Raw genomic sequence first — 16383 nt, 5'->3', positions numbered from 1 at the left:
AGTTTGCCCGGCTAAGTTATTAGCATTTCTCTGAAGTGGGATTTGAGCAAATTTCGTTTCTTTTACCTTTGAAAAGAAATAAATTCACCCCTACAACACTCTAGTAAAATGCTAATATCTTTGCCTAATAAACTCTAATCTTCTCGCGGTTTTCAGCATAACATTCTGTATTTAATTCTACAAGAGCTGAATGAGAATCATTGTTCTTGATCGTAAATTGTGTTGTCCAACTGCAAATCACTGTCTTTGGGGGTGTTTCTGCATACATTTTTCCATATAAACTTCCATCGAGTTTTTTTTTTTTTTATTTTTTTTTTTTTTTTTTTTTTTTTTTTTTACAAGGGAGAATGCATTTACACACTAACCCAGTACACGTGCATTGTAGTTGCCAAACTACCACACGGAAGTGTACTGGAGTGTCGGACTCGACCATACCGGTAATACCGACTAAACCCCCTTGGGCTCCACCATCGTTTCCCCAGGAACTACCTCGCAGTACTACTTCTGGGGGGACGGCAGTACTAAGCGTACTCGCTCATTATCGCTCACACAGGCACTCGTCCCACGCGAGACTGACTTGGGTGCTCGCTCTATCGCACCCTCAAACACACCCTACATACTCTGTTGCACCTCTGTCATGCCGTGCAGGTCTAACTTGTGTGCCCACCCTTCTCATGCCATGTGGGTCTAACTTGTATGCCCACCCAAACCCTTGATTCATGCTCATACGCTCCATGCTTGCACACACATTAACGCTCCTATGGGTCTGACTTGTGTGCCCACCCTTCTCATGCCGTGCAGGACTAACTTTTGTGCCCACCCATCTCATGCCGTGCAGGACTAATTCTATGCCCACCTTTATCGTACCATGTGAGACTGCTCACCTCTTTCATTCAGTTCGCGCTGACACATACTACTCAGTCATTCGACCTAACACTCCCTCTGGCATCCCTTGTGGGACTCTTCGCTTAGGTTCCCACTTCTGACATACCATGTGAGTCTGACTCACCTCATTCATGCCATATGAGACTAGCTCAACACGACTCAACTCATTCCTTTCGTACCATGTGAGACTGACTTGGATGCTCCCCCACACTCCTCTGCCACGCCACGGGGTATCAGTAGTCGTAGGAACCAACATTCCTGCGCTACTCCCAGCGCGGCGTGTGCAGTCCATACATACACCTATTCATTCACCCTTCTGCCATGCTTCGAGGTGACGATCTCGGTTGCCACCCGCTGCGCCACCTCTGCATGGGCAGACCATTCACACACTTCTTCGCGTTCGGCACTTTCGCTCTAACTTACCAATCATAAGTTAGTCATGCTTGTCGATTGTTGCTCGGCGCGCCAGATTCTCTGCAAGCTGCAGGCAATCTGAGTGGTTGCAGTCGAGACTGCGTTCCACTTCTCCACCGCTTGACACATCCTTTGGATAAGATTATCCGGAGTTGTGTCCCGGCCGCAAACGTCTAGCATTGCTCTTCTTTCGACGTCGAAACGAGGACATACAAACAGTATGTGCTCTGCAGTTTCGTCAACACCTGGGCAGTCAGGGCACACGGGGACCTCCGCGTGTCCAAACCTGTGGTGGTACTGTCGGAAACAGCCATGGCCTGACAGGAATTGTGTCAGATGGAAGTGAACCTCCCCATGGGGTCTCCCCACCCAGCTTGATATGTTAGGAATCAGCCGGTGGGTCCACCTACCTTTCGAGGAGTTATCCCACTCGCGCTGCCATCTGGCAACCGAAGTCACCCTGGTACGCTCGCGGGCTCCTCTGGTGCCACGTAGGTCAAAACACTCTTCGTCTTCCCGGATGACCAGCCCGACTGGCATCATACTCGCTATCACGCAGGATGCGTCGCGCGATACCGTGCGGTAGGCCGATATCACCCCGAGACACATCAAGCGTTAGGTGCTCTCCAGTTTCTGCAGGTAATTGGTTACCCCAGTGCTTTTGCCCAGGACGGGCCGCCGTACCTAAGAATAGATGCGGCAACGCCTGCCAGTAGCCTACGTCTACTGGCGCACACCTTGGAGCTGTTGGACATCATCCTCGATAATGCCGCCACAGCAGTCGAAGCCTTCTTGCACGCATATTCGACATGGCTACCGAAGGTAAGCTTGTCGTCTATGATGACCCCAAGAATCTTCAGACTCCGCTTTGAAGTGATCGCGACGTCTCCCACGTGTACAACTGCATGTTGTGCCGACTTACGGTTGCTGACGATAACCACCTCCGTCTTATGTTGAGCGAGCTCAAGGCCTCTCGCACTCATCCAGTCCGCCACAGTGCTGATCGCGTGTTCTGCGGTTAGCTCTACTTCGGGGATTGACTCCCGTAGACCTCTAAGGGTTACATCGTCAGCAAAGCCGACGATCTTCACACCAGGAGGGAACTTTAGCTTCAGAACCCGTCATACATCAGGTTCCATAGTACCGGACCCAGGATTGACCCTTGCGGGACTCCTGCGGTAATAGGAACACTTTTCTGACCGGCATCGGTCTCGTATAGCAACACACGGTTCTGGAAGTAGCATTCCAAGATCCGGTACAGTCCCACCGGCAGGCTAAGCCGGTGTAACGAGAGCGCGATGGCATCCCAGCTTGCGCTGTTGAATGCGTTCTTCACGTCCAGTGTCACCAACGCACAGTATCGAATTCCTCGCCTTTTCCGTTGGATCGCTACCTCTGCAGTCTTGAGGACTGAATTGATAGCGTCCACCGTGGACTTACCCTTCCGAAAACCAAACTGGTTACTCGACAGGCCATCCGTACCCTCTGCATACGGGGTGAGCCTGTTGAGGATGATCCTCTCGAGCAGTTTACCCGTCGTGTCGATCAGGCAAATTGGTCTGTACGCCGATGGGTCACCCGGAGGCTTCCCGGCCTTCGGCAGCAGTACCAACTTCTGCCTTTTCCATCTCTCGAAACAACACTCATCCAGGCATCTCTGCATAGCTAGCCTGAACATGTTCGGGTTCGCTATGATCGCTGCCTTAAGTGCACTGTTTGGAACTCCATCGGGGCCTGGAGCTTTGTTCATCGCAAGGGTGTTAGCCACTGCGAGTAACTCTTCGTTCGTCACCGGAGCCACCATTTCGGCCACACTCCCAGCGCCTTGCAGCGCAGGAGGAGGCCAGGGACTTGTGGCTCGGGACGGAAAAATACTTCGATAATCCTCGCCAACCGGTCCGGTGACCGTTCGGGGTGAAGAGCCCCTTTGGTCTTGGCCATCACGATCCTATAGGCGTCACCCACGGATTCGCATTGGCACCCTCGCACAGGTTGTCGAAGCACGCTCTCTTGCTGCTCTTGATGGCCTTGTTAAGGGCCAGTCTCGCAACAGAAACACTTCCCGGCGGACCGCTCTTTCCTCCTCGGTGCGGGCTCGTTGCGTCCTACGTCTAGCCTTGAGGCAGGCTGATCGTAGGGCTGCAATTTCGGCACTCCACCAGTATACCGGGCGTCTGCCATTTCTTGGCAGGGCTTTCCTCGGCATAGTAGCGTCGCACGCGCGTGATAAGACAGCTATCAGCGCATCCCCGCTTAGACTGTCGGTGTTGGCCTCCAGTCCCAGGGCCGCGGTGAAAACTTCGCTGTCGACCTGACAGGGATCACCCGCCCTCGGACGCTGCACACCTAGCGAATTGCTAGGTGATCACTATGGGTGTAGCCCTCGTCTACCCTCCAGTCCAGGTCCGAGACCAGACTAGGGCTGACAAACGTTACATCTATCCATGACTCGACCCCATTCCTACGGAATGTGCTACTGGCTCCGTCATTGACAAGCACTGCGTCGAGTTTTGCAAGTGCCTCGAGTAACGCTTGTCCCCTCTGATTGGTGCAGCGGCTGCCCCATTCCACTGCCCAAGCATTAAAGTCTCCCGCTATAACGAACGGGCTCCGACCTACTAGGTCGGCCGATAGCCTGTCGATCATCTGGTTGAACTGTTCCATTGGCCACCTTGGTGGGGCGTAGCAGCTACAATAGAACACCCCGTTGATCTTGGCTATCGCGACACCCTCCGCGGAGGAGTGTACAACCTCTTGAACAGGGTACCTGCCCGTTGTGCAAATTGCCGCCGACCTAGACCCGTCCGCCACCCAGTTGCCGTTGCCGGCAGGGACGTTGTACAGGTCGGACAGGAGGGCGACATCGATCCTCGACTCCGAGACCGCCTGCCACAGCAGCTGCTGGGCAGGTGCACAGTGATTCAGATTCAGCTGTGTTACTTGCACGGCTTTTCCGATTGGCTTCTCCGAAGGGACACGCAGGCCCGCCCATAGCATGGTTCCGGGCCTGCTTCTTACTGGCGCAGATAAGGCACCTGGGTGCCTTGTCGCATTCCTGTGCTTTGTGTCCCTCCTCGCCGCAGCGACGACACATCTTGCTTCGGTCTGGGCCCTTGCAGTCATAAGACTTGTGCCCGGACTCAAGGCACCAGTAGCACCTGTCCACTGAAGGTGGCTGGAGCACGCTTACTGGGCATACTGACCAGCCGATCTTCAGCTTCTTTTCTCGATGACCTTTTGGCGTCAGCCACCGGTAGTCTGAGATAGGCTACCTGCGTACCAAAGAATCCCCTCTTAGACGTACAGAGGACCGCTCAACCTCTGTGCCGCACTGCTCTTTGACGGCAGAGACGACGTCTTCCGCGGTCGTGACCTCATCCAGCTGCTTACACTGGAGGGTCACTTCCGCACCCAACGACCTAACCTGAGCGCCGTCACCCAAGACCTCCTGGGCAAGCTTTTTGTAAGCCGCCCCGCTGGATTGCGCGCCACGCTTCAGTACCAAGATCATTTCACCGTTCTTGGTACGTCTAACGCTGCGCACGTCCTGGCCCAGGGCCGATAGGCTATCGGCCGCTCGCATCGATTTAAGGACATCGGCGTATTTGTCCTTGTCGGATAACACCAACAAGGCCTCGCCGCAGTCTCTCACTTTCTACATGTGACGAGAGGTGTTCGACTTCCGCCCCCTACTGACCAGTTGCCAAGGATTCGCATCCCCTTCGGCGGGTACCGATGGCTGGCTGGGGCCAGCTTGTGGCTCAGCAACTTGTGCCTGTCTAGTGCCTTTCGCCTTCTTGGGCATACGCCCTTCAGGCTCCGGTGCACCATCCAGGCGACGCTTCGCCTTAATGGTAGCGCGTTTGGGTCGCTTCTTACTTGGCGTTTTCTTGCCCTCACTGGCCGTAAGGGCGGTCGCCTCTTTCGCCGCAGTAACACCGCTAGGGGAGGTCTTGGTCTGCGTACCTTTGGCTATCCTCTCTGCTTCCGCTACACGCCTGATGTAAGCGACCTGTTCTTGTCTTGCGACACGAACAGCTCGCCGGAGCACCAACAGGCTCTGCTTGAGCTCCTTGTTGGTGTTCTGCCTGCCGCTTACGAACTCGATGATCTCATCGAGTTGCTCGGCCACCACCCGTATCCCGGGTAGTGGCTCGTCAGGCGTGCAGGCAGGGCTACTCCCCACCACCGCTGGAGACTCTTCGGTGCTGCCAATAGCAGCAGCCGTCACTCCACTTGCCCCCTCTTTAATAGGGGACCTCGCTAGGCCCCTTTTGGCAAAGGGGTCCGTCACCTCCAACTCCAAAGATAGGTTTCGTTCAGTACTCATTTCTTATGGGTCCCCCTTGCGGCTGCCGCCGAATCCTACTGGAGTAGTCGCCTTTAGTGATCCCATGGTTATCTATGCCTGCCTTGCGGCAAGCAGGGAGAGCCATGCAAGGGTTGACACTTGCGTGTTCAGAGCCAGATCAGCGCAAGTCAGGAAAGGGCATCTGAGCCTACTCCCACCCAGTAGGCAAAACTGGATGGCAGGATTGGGCAGCGTGCTACAAGGCCCGCCACGGTTTTATGGGACGGAAGACAGCCTAGCCATTAGCCCACTCGCCGTTTCGAGTCAGTGTCACCCGACCCTACTAAGAGAGTAGAATGTCAGACTGCCAGCCCTCACTTCACAATATAACAATATCCAAATACGAAACCAGTACACGCAACCAGTATGCCATAATCAGGGTCTTACTGATATCAACCCTGATGTGCCAGTGGCACTCTCTGGGCTTGTGCTTTTGAAGCGGCACACAGTCGCTTTGATAGAGTCTGCTTACGGGCACTTGTGGTTTTTTGGGAGGGATTTTAGCAGAGCCCACTGCTAAATCCCACCACGCCCTAGGCAGTTCTCCCTGACTCACAGACAGCTGGGGAGGGGTCGTCAAGCCCTTGGACATGGTCCCTGCTGCCCCCTTCCAACGAGTTTAGCACCGCCCAAACGTTGACCGATTTGGCTGAAATTTTACCCAGAGCATCAGGGCATCAAATAGAACCGAATAAGAGGGCGGCCCATCAAAAAACTTGAAAAAGTGTTTTTGAGCAACCCTAGTCTACAACTTTACCTAACTGTTCATAGTTTGAATTCCACTAATAACGTTGTTAAAGCGCTAGTTGCAGTAACTTATACTAAATTATAACAAAATTTCAATCATTTAGTTTAAGTTTACTGCAACTAGCGCTATAACTCTGACAAAGGCTTAATAATAACGCAAAGTGTAGATTCAACCTGATAAATTCATTCTCCCTAACGAACACACATATATCTACGGCGATCTATTTTTTAAAAGCTTTTATGTAACGTCTTCGTGTTTTTTAGCTTAGTTCCCATGTAGATTAGTTACTTCGTTAGCCAACTTTTTTTTGTGTCGCTTGATGCCCTTCAGTGCACTTTGTTAGATGCTGTTAGACGTAGACAAGAGTCCTACTTTGATTACCCACTTGCCATCATCAGTTGACCCCAACCGCCATCAACCTCCGACCTGCGCGCTGATTCTTTGGCTTGTATTTTTTTCGGTAGAGATACGGTAGATGATAGTAGTTATGAAAGAAACCCCATTTGGAGCCTCAGTCCTCCACATTTCACCCCCAGTCAAATGTACTTCCCACCTACAACTTTAGCAACTGTATCTTCCAGATTCAAGATAACCATATTGACGTGCCTTTTTCTCGTTGCATTTTTTTTCTCTTCCATTCCATCGACACCCGAGAAGCAGACAGATGCTGAAGAAACGAGAACCCGTCTACCAGGCCATCTGGGCCGACAACACCGCCTTCGACGAGGTGCTCATCTCGCCGGTGATGGTGCAGGACCACATGCCGGACAAGGTGCTGGCTGCACTGAACAAGGTAAGACTGCCACCGGCGCGACCGCCATCGCCGCCGGCATCGCCATCGACGTTGTCCAGTTCCACAACGGTCGAAATCGATGACAACGCCAACAGTACCGCGCCATGCTTAGATGCTTGATCCGTAGTTGAATGGATGTGCAAAATGGAGCTTGATGTTCGTTTTTTGTGCTTTTGGTAGATGTTAGTAGCATATAGAATATAGGTACATAAGTGGATTAGTGTTTCTCAATCTGTGGGTCGCTTTATACAACGATCGTTTGTTTGTATCTACTGGACTAAATACGTAGCAGAATTAACATTTAAGGCTCATGTTATATACGCGTTACTTTGAATGCAAAGTCGTAACAGGAACAGTGTTTGTAGATAATTTCGTAGAAACTGAGAAACTGTTTTTGGAGCAGAGTACTCACTTGACAATCGCAAATTATTGTCGAACGAAAAACTGCAACTAATAAAGATCAACAGGAAATTAACAACACCAACCGGAAGTTAATGGTTCCATCATCTTACTTTAAATAAAAATGAGAAACAGCCACACTGTACGTCAACCGTAAAATCGTATCTTAATTTGAAGGATTAACCGATAACCGATCTGAGCTTAGATATTCCGAAAACAGATTGAAAAAAGCTTGATATCGTGAAGCCCAGCAAACAGGCTGAGAAACGCTTGAATTTGACTAACTTGTAATCTATGTATTTAGGAATTGTATTTTATGTAGTTGTAAATGAATGTCACCGTTTTAATAATCAAATATTCATTATTGTAATATTTATTATCTATGTAGCTTTATTATATGTTCAGTTCGTCTATTCTTGTAAAGATTATTTTGTTAAACACAGCTTGCCTTCTAAATAAACAGAAAATCACAGCACTTGTATGTCTTAGTCATCCCACGCACAGTAAGAGGCGATCATGATTCATCAACTTTCGAGAAATGAGAGTATAGCGCGAGCTTGGCTCGCACGGCTTTACAACCGTAACGTTCCACATCCAAACTTCCAATCAATTCCTCCAACAGTTCAGGACGCTCATCCAAATTCACTTCAAGGTCAGCTGATTCCAGTTTGATACATAGCATCAAATCATGTTTATCCATCGACCGTAAGGAGACCTGTACTATATTTCTGTTCAGACGCTTAATCGCTTCCGGATCATCATCTATCAATGACCCTTGAAATGCGTACACCACCAGAAAATGCACATCGTCCTTGTCCGCTACAAATCGTAACCGGGCATCTATTTTGTTAATCATATCCATGTCTCCGCTACCTAAATGATCCACAATGATTAAATTCCGACCACATCGTAAATCCACGTCTCGACCGTGCCTTATCCCATAGAGGAACGACTGGAAACGCTCAAACCGTTTCTCAGGAGTAAATGTGGAATCCCAAAAGAATCGATGGACGTTCGATTGCCACTGAAATTGGTTCGCTATTATGTTGGCCATCAGACTCTTCCCCACTCCAGTGGATCCGAAAAGTGCGAACGACACGCAGCGTTCATTCCGTCGTCGATTGACCATTTCAACCAGTTTTCCAGTTGCTTCCAATTGGCCCACCATACCAGCTGAAAGGGCGGCAGCGGTCGCCGTAAAATCAAACTCCTGACTGCAGTAATCCTCAACCCCATACAGTAGGGAATTGTACTGCTTCATGTAGCGTTTGAAGAACTCCTCCCGGAGATCTTTCTGTCTAATCATTGCTACCGAAACGGCCACCAAAACTACTAACGAGTAACAAATCACCATCCTCAATCCGAACACTTTCCGCAGAATCATACCAATTTGACCAGAACGACTACTCACGCCATCGAATTCTTCCTCACATTTGGCCAGCTTTCTTATTTTGAGCTTGGCGCTTCGGCCGCTGTTGAGCTTCCGTTTCTTATCGCTGGGACGAGGTGTTGCAATCAACGGTGACATTAGGATCGGACCACCGGACGTGTCCACGTCCATTGGCTGGGGTTGCTGGGGAGATGGCAGCGAGAAACCAAAGTCATAGCTTTTCCCCTTCCGATCGGATTCGCTCGAGCCGCTAAAAATGGAAACAGCATCCTGTTTGTGGTGGTCGGTATCGCTGTCGTCGTTTTTATTCTGCTAAAAACATTAAGATGAATTTTGGGAAGCTCCAGTATTGGAAATTGTTAATACTTACCATTTTGTGTTCCAAAGTATCAGGAGAAATCTGTTCGGTGAATCAACGAGCAACGAATATAAACGGTTGATGCGTGTTGATTTGATATGCAAACACGCTCCTGATAACAACAATCAGCTGTTCGGCGGTTCACGAGCCGCCGCGGCAAAAACGAAAATAAAAGTCCAAAACGTCAAGCGCTAACCAAGGGGCTTGCCGATGGTAATAGCAATCCAAAAAACAAAACTGTAATCAAGTTTTCAGGTTCGATGAAAAATATCGGCTCTGAAACATCGATACGTTTGAAAAACTAAAAGCACGAGCAAAAAAATAGTAGTTTGTGCAACAAGTTGCAAAAAGATGATTTTTTCAGCATGAGTTGTACGTTTATCCAACGAGGCTTGCCGAGTTGGATAAATACTACGAGTGCTGAAAAAATCGAGTTTTGCAACGAGTTGCACACGCTATTTTTTGCAATGACGGAAAATGGACTTTAATTTGATAAATAAATCTGTACCAAAATTGTACAGACTAATTTACTCCACATGATCATTATTGCCAAAAAATTATGTTGCTGCTTATAACAATCAGATTCTATGTTACCGTCCCACATTGCATAGTTCGATAAGCCGTGATGCGATATATGTGCTTGCCTTAAGGTAGCCTCACACCTTGGGAATTTGATCCGCGGATTTTTTCCCCATGCATTTTTGCATATGCGATGTTTTCGGGATTTGGGCAAGGAAAATCAAAATCCCGGCCCCCTTTAAAATGCACGGGGACCAAATTCTGGCGGAAAATTTTCCCGAGGTGTAAGGCAGCCTTATTTGGAAATTTTTGATGTCATGTCCACCAAACTATTTATTTTATTACGGGGCGCATACACTATTTGAGCACTTACTCAAGCTAATTCAGTAAAATATAGTCATGTAACTACTGTTCTGATGTTGGTTTTTCATTATAGCACCCAAAGGAGTGTTATAATGAATATTATGCAACCCATTTGAGTTGCATAATGTTCATTAAAGCACCCATTTCGTTGGTCTGGAAAAGTAGGCCGTTTTATCACTCAAAGACGAACTGTAAACCAGATATTATGATCAGGAATTGCAAAAAAAATCTATTTCGCATCACACATCACATTTTGCTATTTTTAGCGGATTTTGTCTGATGTTTGTTATATTTTCAAAAAATATTAAAATCCGATATCAGCTACAAAACATAGCCAAACATCGAACATCAAAAAATCGATACAAAATATCGATTAATCGGAGTAAAAATATCGATTCCCGATAAATAGTATCGGCACAGAGAAACAGACGTCTCACTCAACACATGTTACAACGTCCACTTTTTTAACGGTTGATTTATTTTTTTGTATGTGGTCAATCGACCTACTATGGCGCTTCCATCGATTTTGCTTGTGTTTGACCACAGATAATCCAGCAGGTATCTCAAGCATACTACATCGTTATATTGCTGCATGTGTTTAATTCTGATAAAAGGTTGAAAATAAAAGTATACATAAAAATTGCCTCGCCATAAAAAAAAGTGGTAGAGAATTAACACTGTTGTTTACATTTCATTTATTCAGACTAAGGCCGAAGAGGCCTGTGCGGTATATAAGAGGCTTTTTCATTCGGCTCGGTCCATGGCTACACGTCTACGGAGTCACCACGCAGTCTACGGAGGGTCCGCAAGTCATCTTCCACCTAATCGATCCACCTTGCCCGCTGCGCACCTTGCCTTCTTGTGCCCGTCGGATCGTCGTCGAGAACCATTTTCACCGGGTTACTGTCCGACATTCTGGCTACGTGCCCGGCCCACCGCAGTCGTCCGATTTTCGCGGTGTGAATGATGGATGGTTCTCCCAACAGCTGATGCAACTCGTGGTTCATTCGCCTCCTCCACGTACCGTCCGCCATCTGCACCCCACCATAGATGGTACGCATAGAGATGTCGCAAATTAATCGATTACTTCGATAAATCGATTCATCGATGTGATAATCGATTAATTTTGAATCGATTATTACCCAACGACTAATCGATTCAATAATCGAGAAGAATCAACAGTAATCGATTAGTTACTAATCGATTAATCGGGATTTTACGACATCATAAGGATGTCGCAAATTAAGCGATTATTTCGATTAATCGATTCATCGTTGTGATAATCGATTAATTTTTAATCGATTACTACCCAACGATTAATCGATTCAATAATCGATAAGAATCGAGAGTAATCGATTAGTTACTAATCGATTAATCGAGATTTTACGACATCTCTAGGTACGCAACACTTTCCTTTCAAAAACTCCAAGTGCGCGTTGGTCCTCCACGAGCATCGTCCAGGTCTCGTGTCCGTAGAGGACTACCGGTCTAATGAGCGTATTGTAGATAGTCAGTTTGTTACGGCGGCGAACTCTATTCGATCGGAGCGTCTTGTGGAATCCACAGTATGTACGATTTCCAGCCACTATGCGTCTCCGAATTTCTCTGCTGGTATCATTTTCGGCATTCACCAGTGAGCCCAAGTACACATATTCTTCTACCACCTCGGTTTCGTCACCACCGATGCAAACTCGCGGTGGGTGGCTCACATTGTCTTATCTTAACCTCTTCCTATCATGTACTTCGTCTTCGACGTGTTGATGACTAGTCCGATCCGCTTAGCTTCCCTCTTCAGTCTGATGTAGGCTTCCTCCATCTTCTCAAAGTTACGTGTCATAATATCTATGTCGTCGGAGAAGCCAAATAGCTGGACGGTCTTATTGAAAATTGTACCACTCGTGTTAATCCCTGCTCTTCGTACTACCCCTTCCAAAGCGATGTTGAATAGCCGACACGAAAGAGCATCACCTTGCCGTAACCCTCTGCGGGTTTCGAAGGGACTCGAGAATGCCCCTGAAACTCGAACTACGCACATCACCCGATCCATCGTCGCTTTGATCAACCGTGTCAGTTTATCCGGAAATCCGTTTTCGTGCATTAGCTGCAATAGCTGGTCCCGATTGATTATATCATATGCGACTTTGAAGCCGATGAATAGATGATGTGTGAGCACGTTGTATTCGCGGCATTTCTCCAGTACTTGGCGAATATCGAACACTTGGTCCGTGGTGGAGCGTTCGCCCATAAAACCCGCCTGGTACTGCCCCACGAACTCCCTTGCAATTGGTGCTAGTGGACGGCATTAAATTTGGGAGAGTACCTTGTAGGCGACGTTAAGCAATGTGATTGCGCGGTAGATGCTACAATCCAGCTAATCGCCCTTTTGTAGATGGTAGGTACACGACACCTTCCATCCACTACCCAGACAACACAAGATCGTATATGATGTCACATAAGATGCTAAAGTGGAGGCCATATAGGTACATCCCCATACAACATGTACGTATATCGCCTCCACTTTAGCATCTTATGTTGCATCATATACGATTTTGTGTTGATTGGGTCCTGCGGCAAAACTTCCTCCACCCAAATCTTGGTAATGACCAAGTGCAGCGCTCTAGCCAGTGCCTCACCACCGTGTTTAAATAGCTCTCCTGGTAGTTGGCTTTGTTGTTCTTCAGCCGGCCAATCTCCTCCTGGATTTCCTGGCGATCCGGAGCCGGTAGAATAATGTCCTGCGCGCGTTCCCCCAGGTCCATCACCATACCGCCATCTTCGTCTGCCACATCGCCATTCAGGTGCTCTTCGTAGTGCTGCCGCCATCTTTGGATCACCTCACGCTCGTTCGTAAGAATGTTCAGGCTGTGGCCCTTACGTGAACGGTTCAACTTTTCATAGAACTTTCGTGTGTTATTAGCGTGGTAGAGTTGATCCGTCTCTTCACGGTCTCGATCTTCCTGCTGAAGCTTTTTCCTCCGGAAAATCGAGTTTTGTCTATTCCGCGCCTGTTTATATCGTGCCTCGTTCGCCCTCGTGCGGTGTTGCAGCAATCTCGCCTATGCTGCATTCTTCTCTTCTACTAACTGCTCACATTCATCGTCATACCAGTCGTTACTCTGATCCAGGGGCACCGTGCCAAGTGCAGCAGTTGCGGTGCTACCAATGGTGCTACCGAATATCTCTCCAGCCATCTTCAAGAGACGCTGCGCCTAGTTGCTCTTCCGTTGCACTTCCAGCTGCTGCGCGTATTCTTGAGCCAATCTACCATTTTGTAGCCGCCCAATGATAAACCGCGGCGTAATTTTCCCAGAACTTTTTTCAGTAGTTAGCTATCAACTATCAAGTATGGCGAACTTATAGCGCTTAAATGTAGCTACAACTTTGTCTAACAAGAAATTGCTGTAAATATGTAATCTGGGGCGTGGGAGGCAAAATGTCATTCAAATGACATTATGTCAAATGACACGTGACATTTTGGAGTGATTTCACTCCCTAGCCTCAGATGTTATATTTATAGTAATGTACCTTTGGACAAAATATAGCACTACTCAAGCGTTATGCGTGCATCTATAATTTTGAAGTAAATTTGGCGTCCGAAGTAAGTTATGAACAAATTAATCAAATGACATGCAGATGACATTTTACAAGTCTGCGTGTTGTACACCGTCGAGAGTCTTGAGCGCAGGCATACTGCAACGAGGTAGTGGTTGGATTCAATATTCGCACTGCGGTAAGTGTGAACGTCCGTGATGTCGGAGAAGAATTTACCGTCGATTAGAACGTGGTCGATTTGGTTTCCTTGATTAGGTAATCTCCATGTGGCCTTGTGGATATTTTTGCGGGAAAAGAAGGTGCTTCGGACTACCATTCCGCGGTAGGATGCGAAGTTTATGCATCGTTGGCCGTTGTCATTCGATACGGTGGGCAGACTCTCTGGTCCGATGACCGGTCTACACATTTCCTCCCTTCCTACCTGTGCGTTCATGTCACCGATGACGATTTTGACGTCCTGCAGTGGGCATCTATCGTATGTCTGCTCCAACTGTGCGTAGAAAACTTCTTTCTCGTCGTCGGGTCTCCCTTCGTGTGGGCAGTGCACGTTGAAGATGCTATAGTTGAAGGAACGGCTTGCAAATCCTTGCGTTGATTGGCTGCCACTCAATCACGCGTTGGCGCATCTTACCCAGCACTATGAAGCCGGTTCCCAGCTCGTTGGTGGTGCCACAGCTTTGGTAGAAGGTAACCGCTCGATGCCCGCTTTTCCACACTTTCTGCCCTGTCCAGCAAATCTCCTGCAGCGCCACGACGTCGAAGTTGCGGGGATTTAATTCATCGTAGATCATCCTGTCGCAACCTGAGAAACCTAGCGACTTGCAGTTCCATGTTCCAAGCTTCTAATCGTGATCCTTTATTCGTCGCCTAGGTCTTTGCCGATTATATCGAGTCGCATTATCTCTTATATTGTTCGTAATTATTGGTTTTCCAGGCGGCTTATTGGGCCTGCGCAAACCTTCTGTCTCGTCGGAGGGCCGTCGTGTCAGGGCTGTTTAGCGTCCCCCCTAACACCAGGACTTGGGCTTGTGCGCTTTGGGCGGCACACGGTCGCTTTGGTGGGGCCTACTTGCGGATACATGCAGCTTTTTATAGGAATTTAACAGGGCCCACTGTCAAACCCCACCACATCCTAGGCAAGCCCCACAACTCGCAGATGGCCTGGGGAGGGTTCGTCAAGCCCTTGGACATAGTCCCTGCCCCTCGACAGTGTAGTGGTTAGCAATTGCGGCTCTAATGCAAAGTATGCGGGTTCGAATCCCACTTCATCCATATTTTTTGATGAATGTGTTAAATAAATATAATATGAAGAATCAGTTTTGGCCTAAGCTTTTGAATAAACTTTGATGAAATGACTGTGTATAAACAATTTTTCTTATTAAGTTTTGCATGAGAATTTTAGTTGAACTTTTGGAAACATAGAAGTCGCTTAAAAGGTTCGCAGTGAACTTGTTTGGAACTTTTATGTTCGAAGTTTTTATGACGCTATTAAGAAGCCTTTATTCTACTTTGTAGTTGCTAGAGAGTACCTTTTGAACTTCTTTAGAACTTGAAGTTGCTTAAATTTCCGATTGGAGCTTTTGGGATCTCTTAATCAGCTAGAAAGTGCTGTCGGAACTTTACATGAACCCTTAAGAGCCCCGCACATAGGATACGTTTGCGTTGCGTTTGACAGTTTTTCAGTCGTCAGACAGTCTCTATGGATACAGTAAGTCAAGCGGAGCTGTCGGTGCGTTGGCGTCCAGATAAATCATCGCAATCGGTACAGAAGAGGACGGTTTGTTGAAGCTGAGCTGAAGCAGTATGACCACGACCAGCTCAAGATGTTCACTGCGAAAACTAGAAATAACCTATGTCGAACTGTGGCACATACGGTTCGAGCATCTTAATTTGGAAAACGTGGATCTTTTATCTTTTGGCTAATGAAATCGACGTCCGTGGAAAAGTTCAATGGGCAACCGGTCAAGTGAACTGTTAGAACTACTCGCATCTATGTGGACCAATGCAAAAGCCATCGATAGTAGGAAACAAATATTTTTTCACGTTCAAAGACAATGTCAACCGTATGACACACGTCTATATCTACAAGTCCAAATAAGGAGCAACACCGCGAAAATTGGACGACTGCGGTGGGCCGGGCACGTAGCCAGAATGTCGAACAGTAACCCGGTGAAAATGGTTCTCAACAAGGATCCAACGGACACAAGAAGGCGAGGTGCGCAGCGGGCAAGGTGGATCGATCAGGTGGAAGATGACTTGCGGACCCTCCGTAGACTGCGTGGTTGGTGACGTGTAGCCATGGACCGAGCCGAACGGAGAAGACTGTTATTTACCGCACAGGCCCCTTCGGCCTTAAGCCCCAAACGCAATACAACGGAACGGCGACGGAAACGTAAAATTTGACAGTTAGCCCATATATTTTCTGTCAAATTTGCCGTTTCCGTCGCCGTTCCGTTGTATTGCGTTTGGGGCTTTAGTCTGAATAAATAATAATAATTGGTTACGAAATGGTGAGTTGACATCCGAAAAGGGACGTGCAACACAGCTCTGGTCCTCACCAGTTCCCATACTAAAGCTTTTTAGGGTGTACCGATGACAATCAATCGCCATT

General features: G+C 48.0%; 2 protein-coding genes across 8 annotated transcripts in view; one reads left to right on the top strand and one right to left on the bottom strand.

The window, feature by feature from the left end:
* Positions 1 to 16383, top strand: part of LOC134206338 (diacylglycerol lipase-alpha) — a 351723-nt gene that overhangs the window by 329647 nt on the left and 5693 nt on the right. For all 6 annotated transcript variants that reach the window (XM_062682038.1, XM_062682035.1, XM_062682037.1 and 3 more), the window contains one exon: positions 7056 to 7191. In XM_062682038.1, coding sequence (XP_062538022.1) covers positions 7056 to 7191 — 136 coding nt within the window. The remainder of the gene's footprint in view (positions 1 to 7055; positions 7192 to 16383) is intronic.
* On the bottom strand, positions 7952 to 9507 carry LOC134206340 (uncharacterized). Of its 2 annotated transcripts, none has more exons than XM_062682044.1 (2): positions 9351 to 9507; positions 7952 to 9292 (listed from the first exon to the last, which is right to left on the bottom strand). In XM_062682044.1, the coding sequence occupies exons 1-2, from the start codon at positions 9351 to 9353 to the stop codon at positions 8105 to 8107; spliced, it is 1191 nt and encodes a 396-aa protein (XP_062538028.1). In that variant the 5' UTR covers positions 9354 to 9507; the 3' UTR covers positions 7952 to 8104. The 2 variants fall into 2 exon arrangements, with proteins under 2 accessions (XP_062538028.1, XP_062538029.1); XM_062682045.1 differs by having other exon boundaries at positions 7952 to 9289; positions 9351 to 9504.

This window comes from Armigeres subalbatus, chromosome 1 (genome assembly GCF_024139115.2).
Source record: "Armigeres subalbatus isolate Guangzhou_Male chromosome 1, GZ_Asu_2, whole genome shotgun sequence".
Taxonomy (NCBI): domain Eukaryota; kingdom Metazoa; phylum Arthropoda; class Insecta; order Diptera; family Culicidae; genus Armigeres; species Armigeres subalbatus.
The sequence above is the reverse complement of the archived record's forward strand: the minus strand, read 5'-3'. Positions and strand labels throughout refer to the sequence as shown.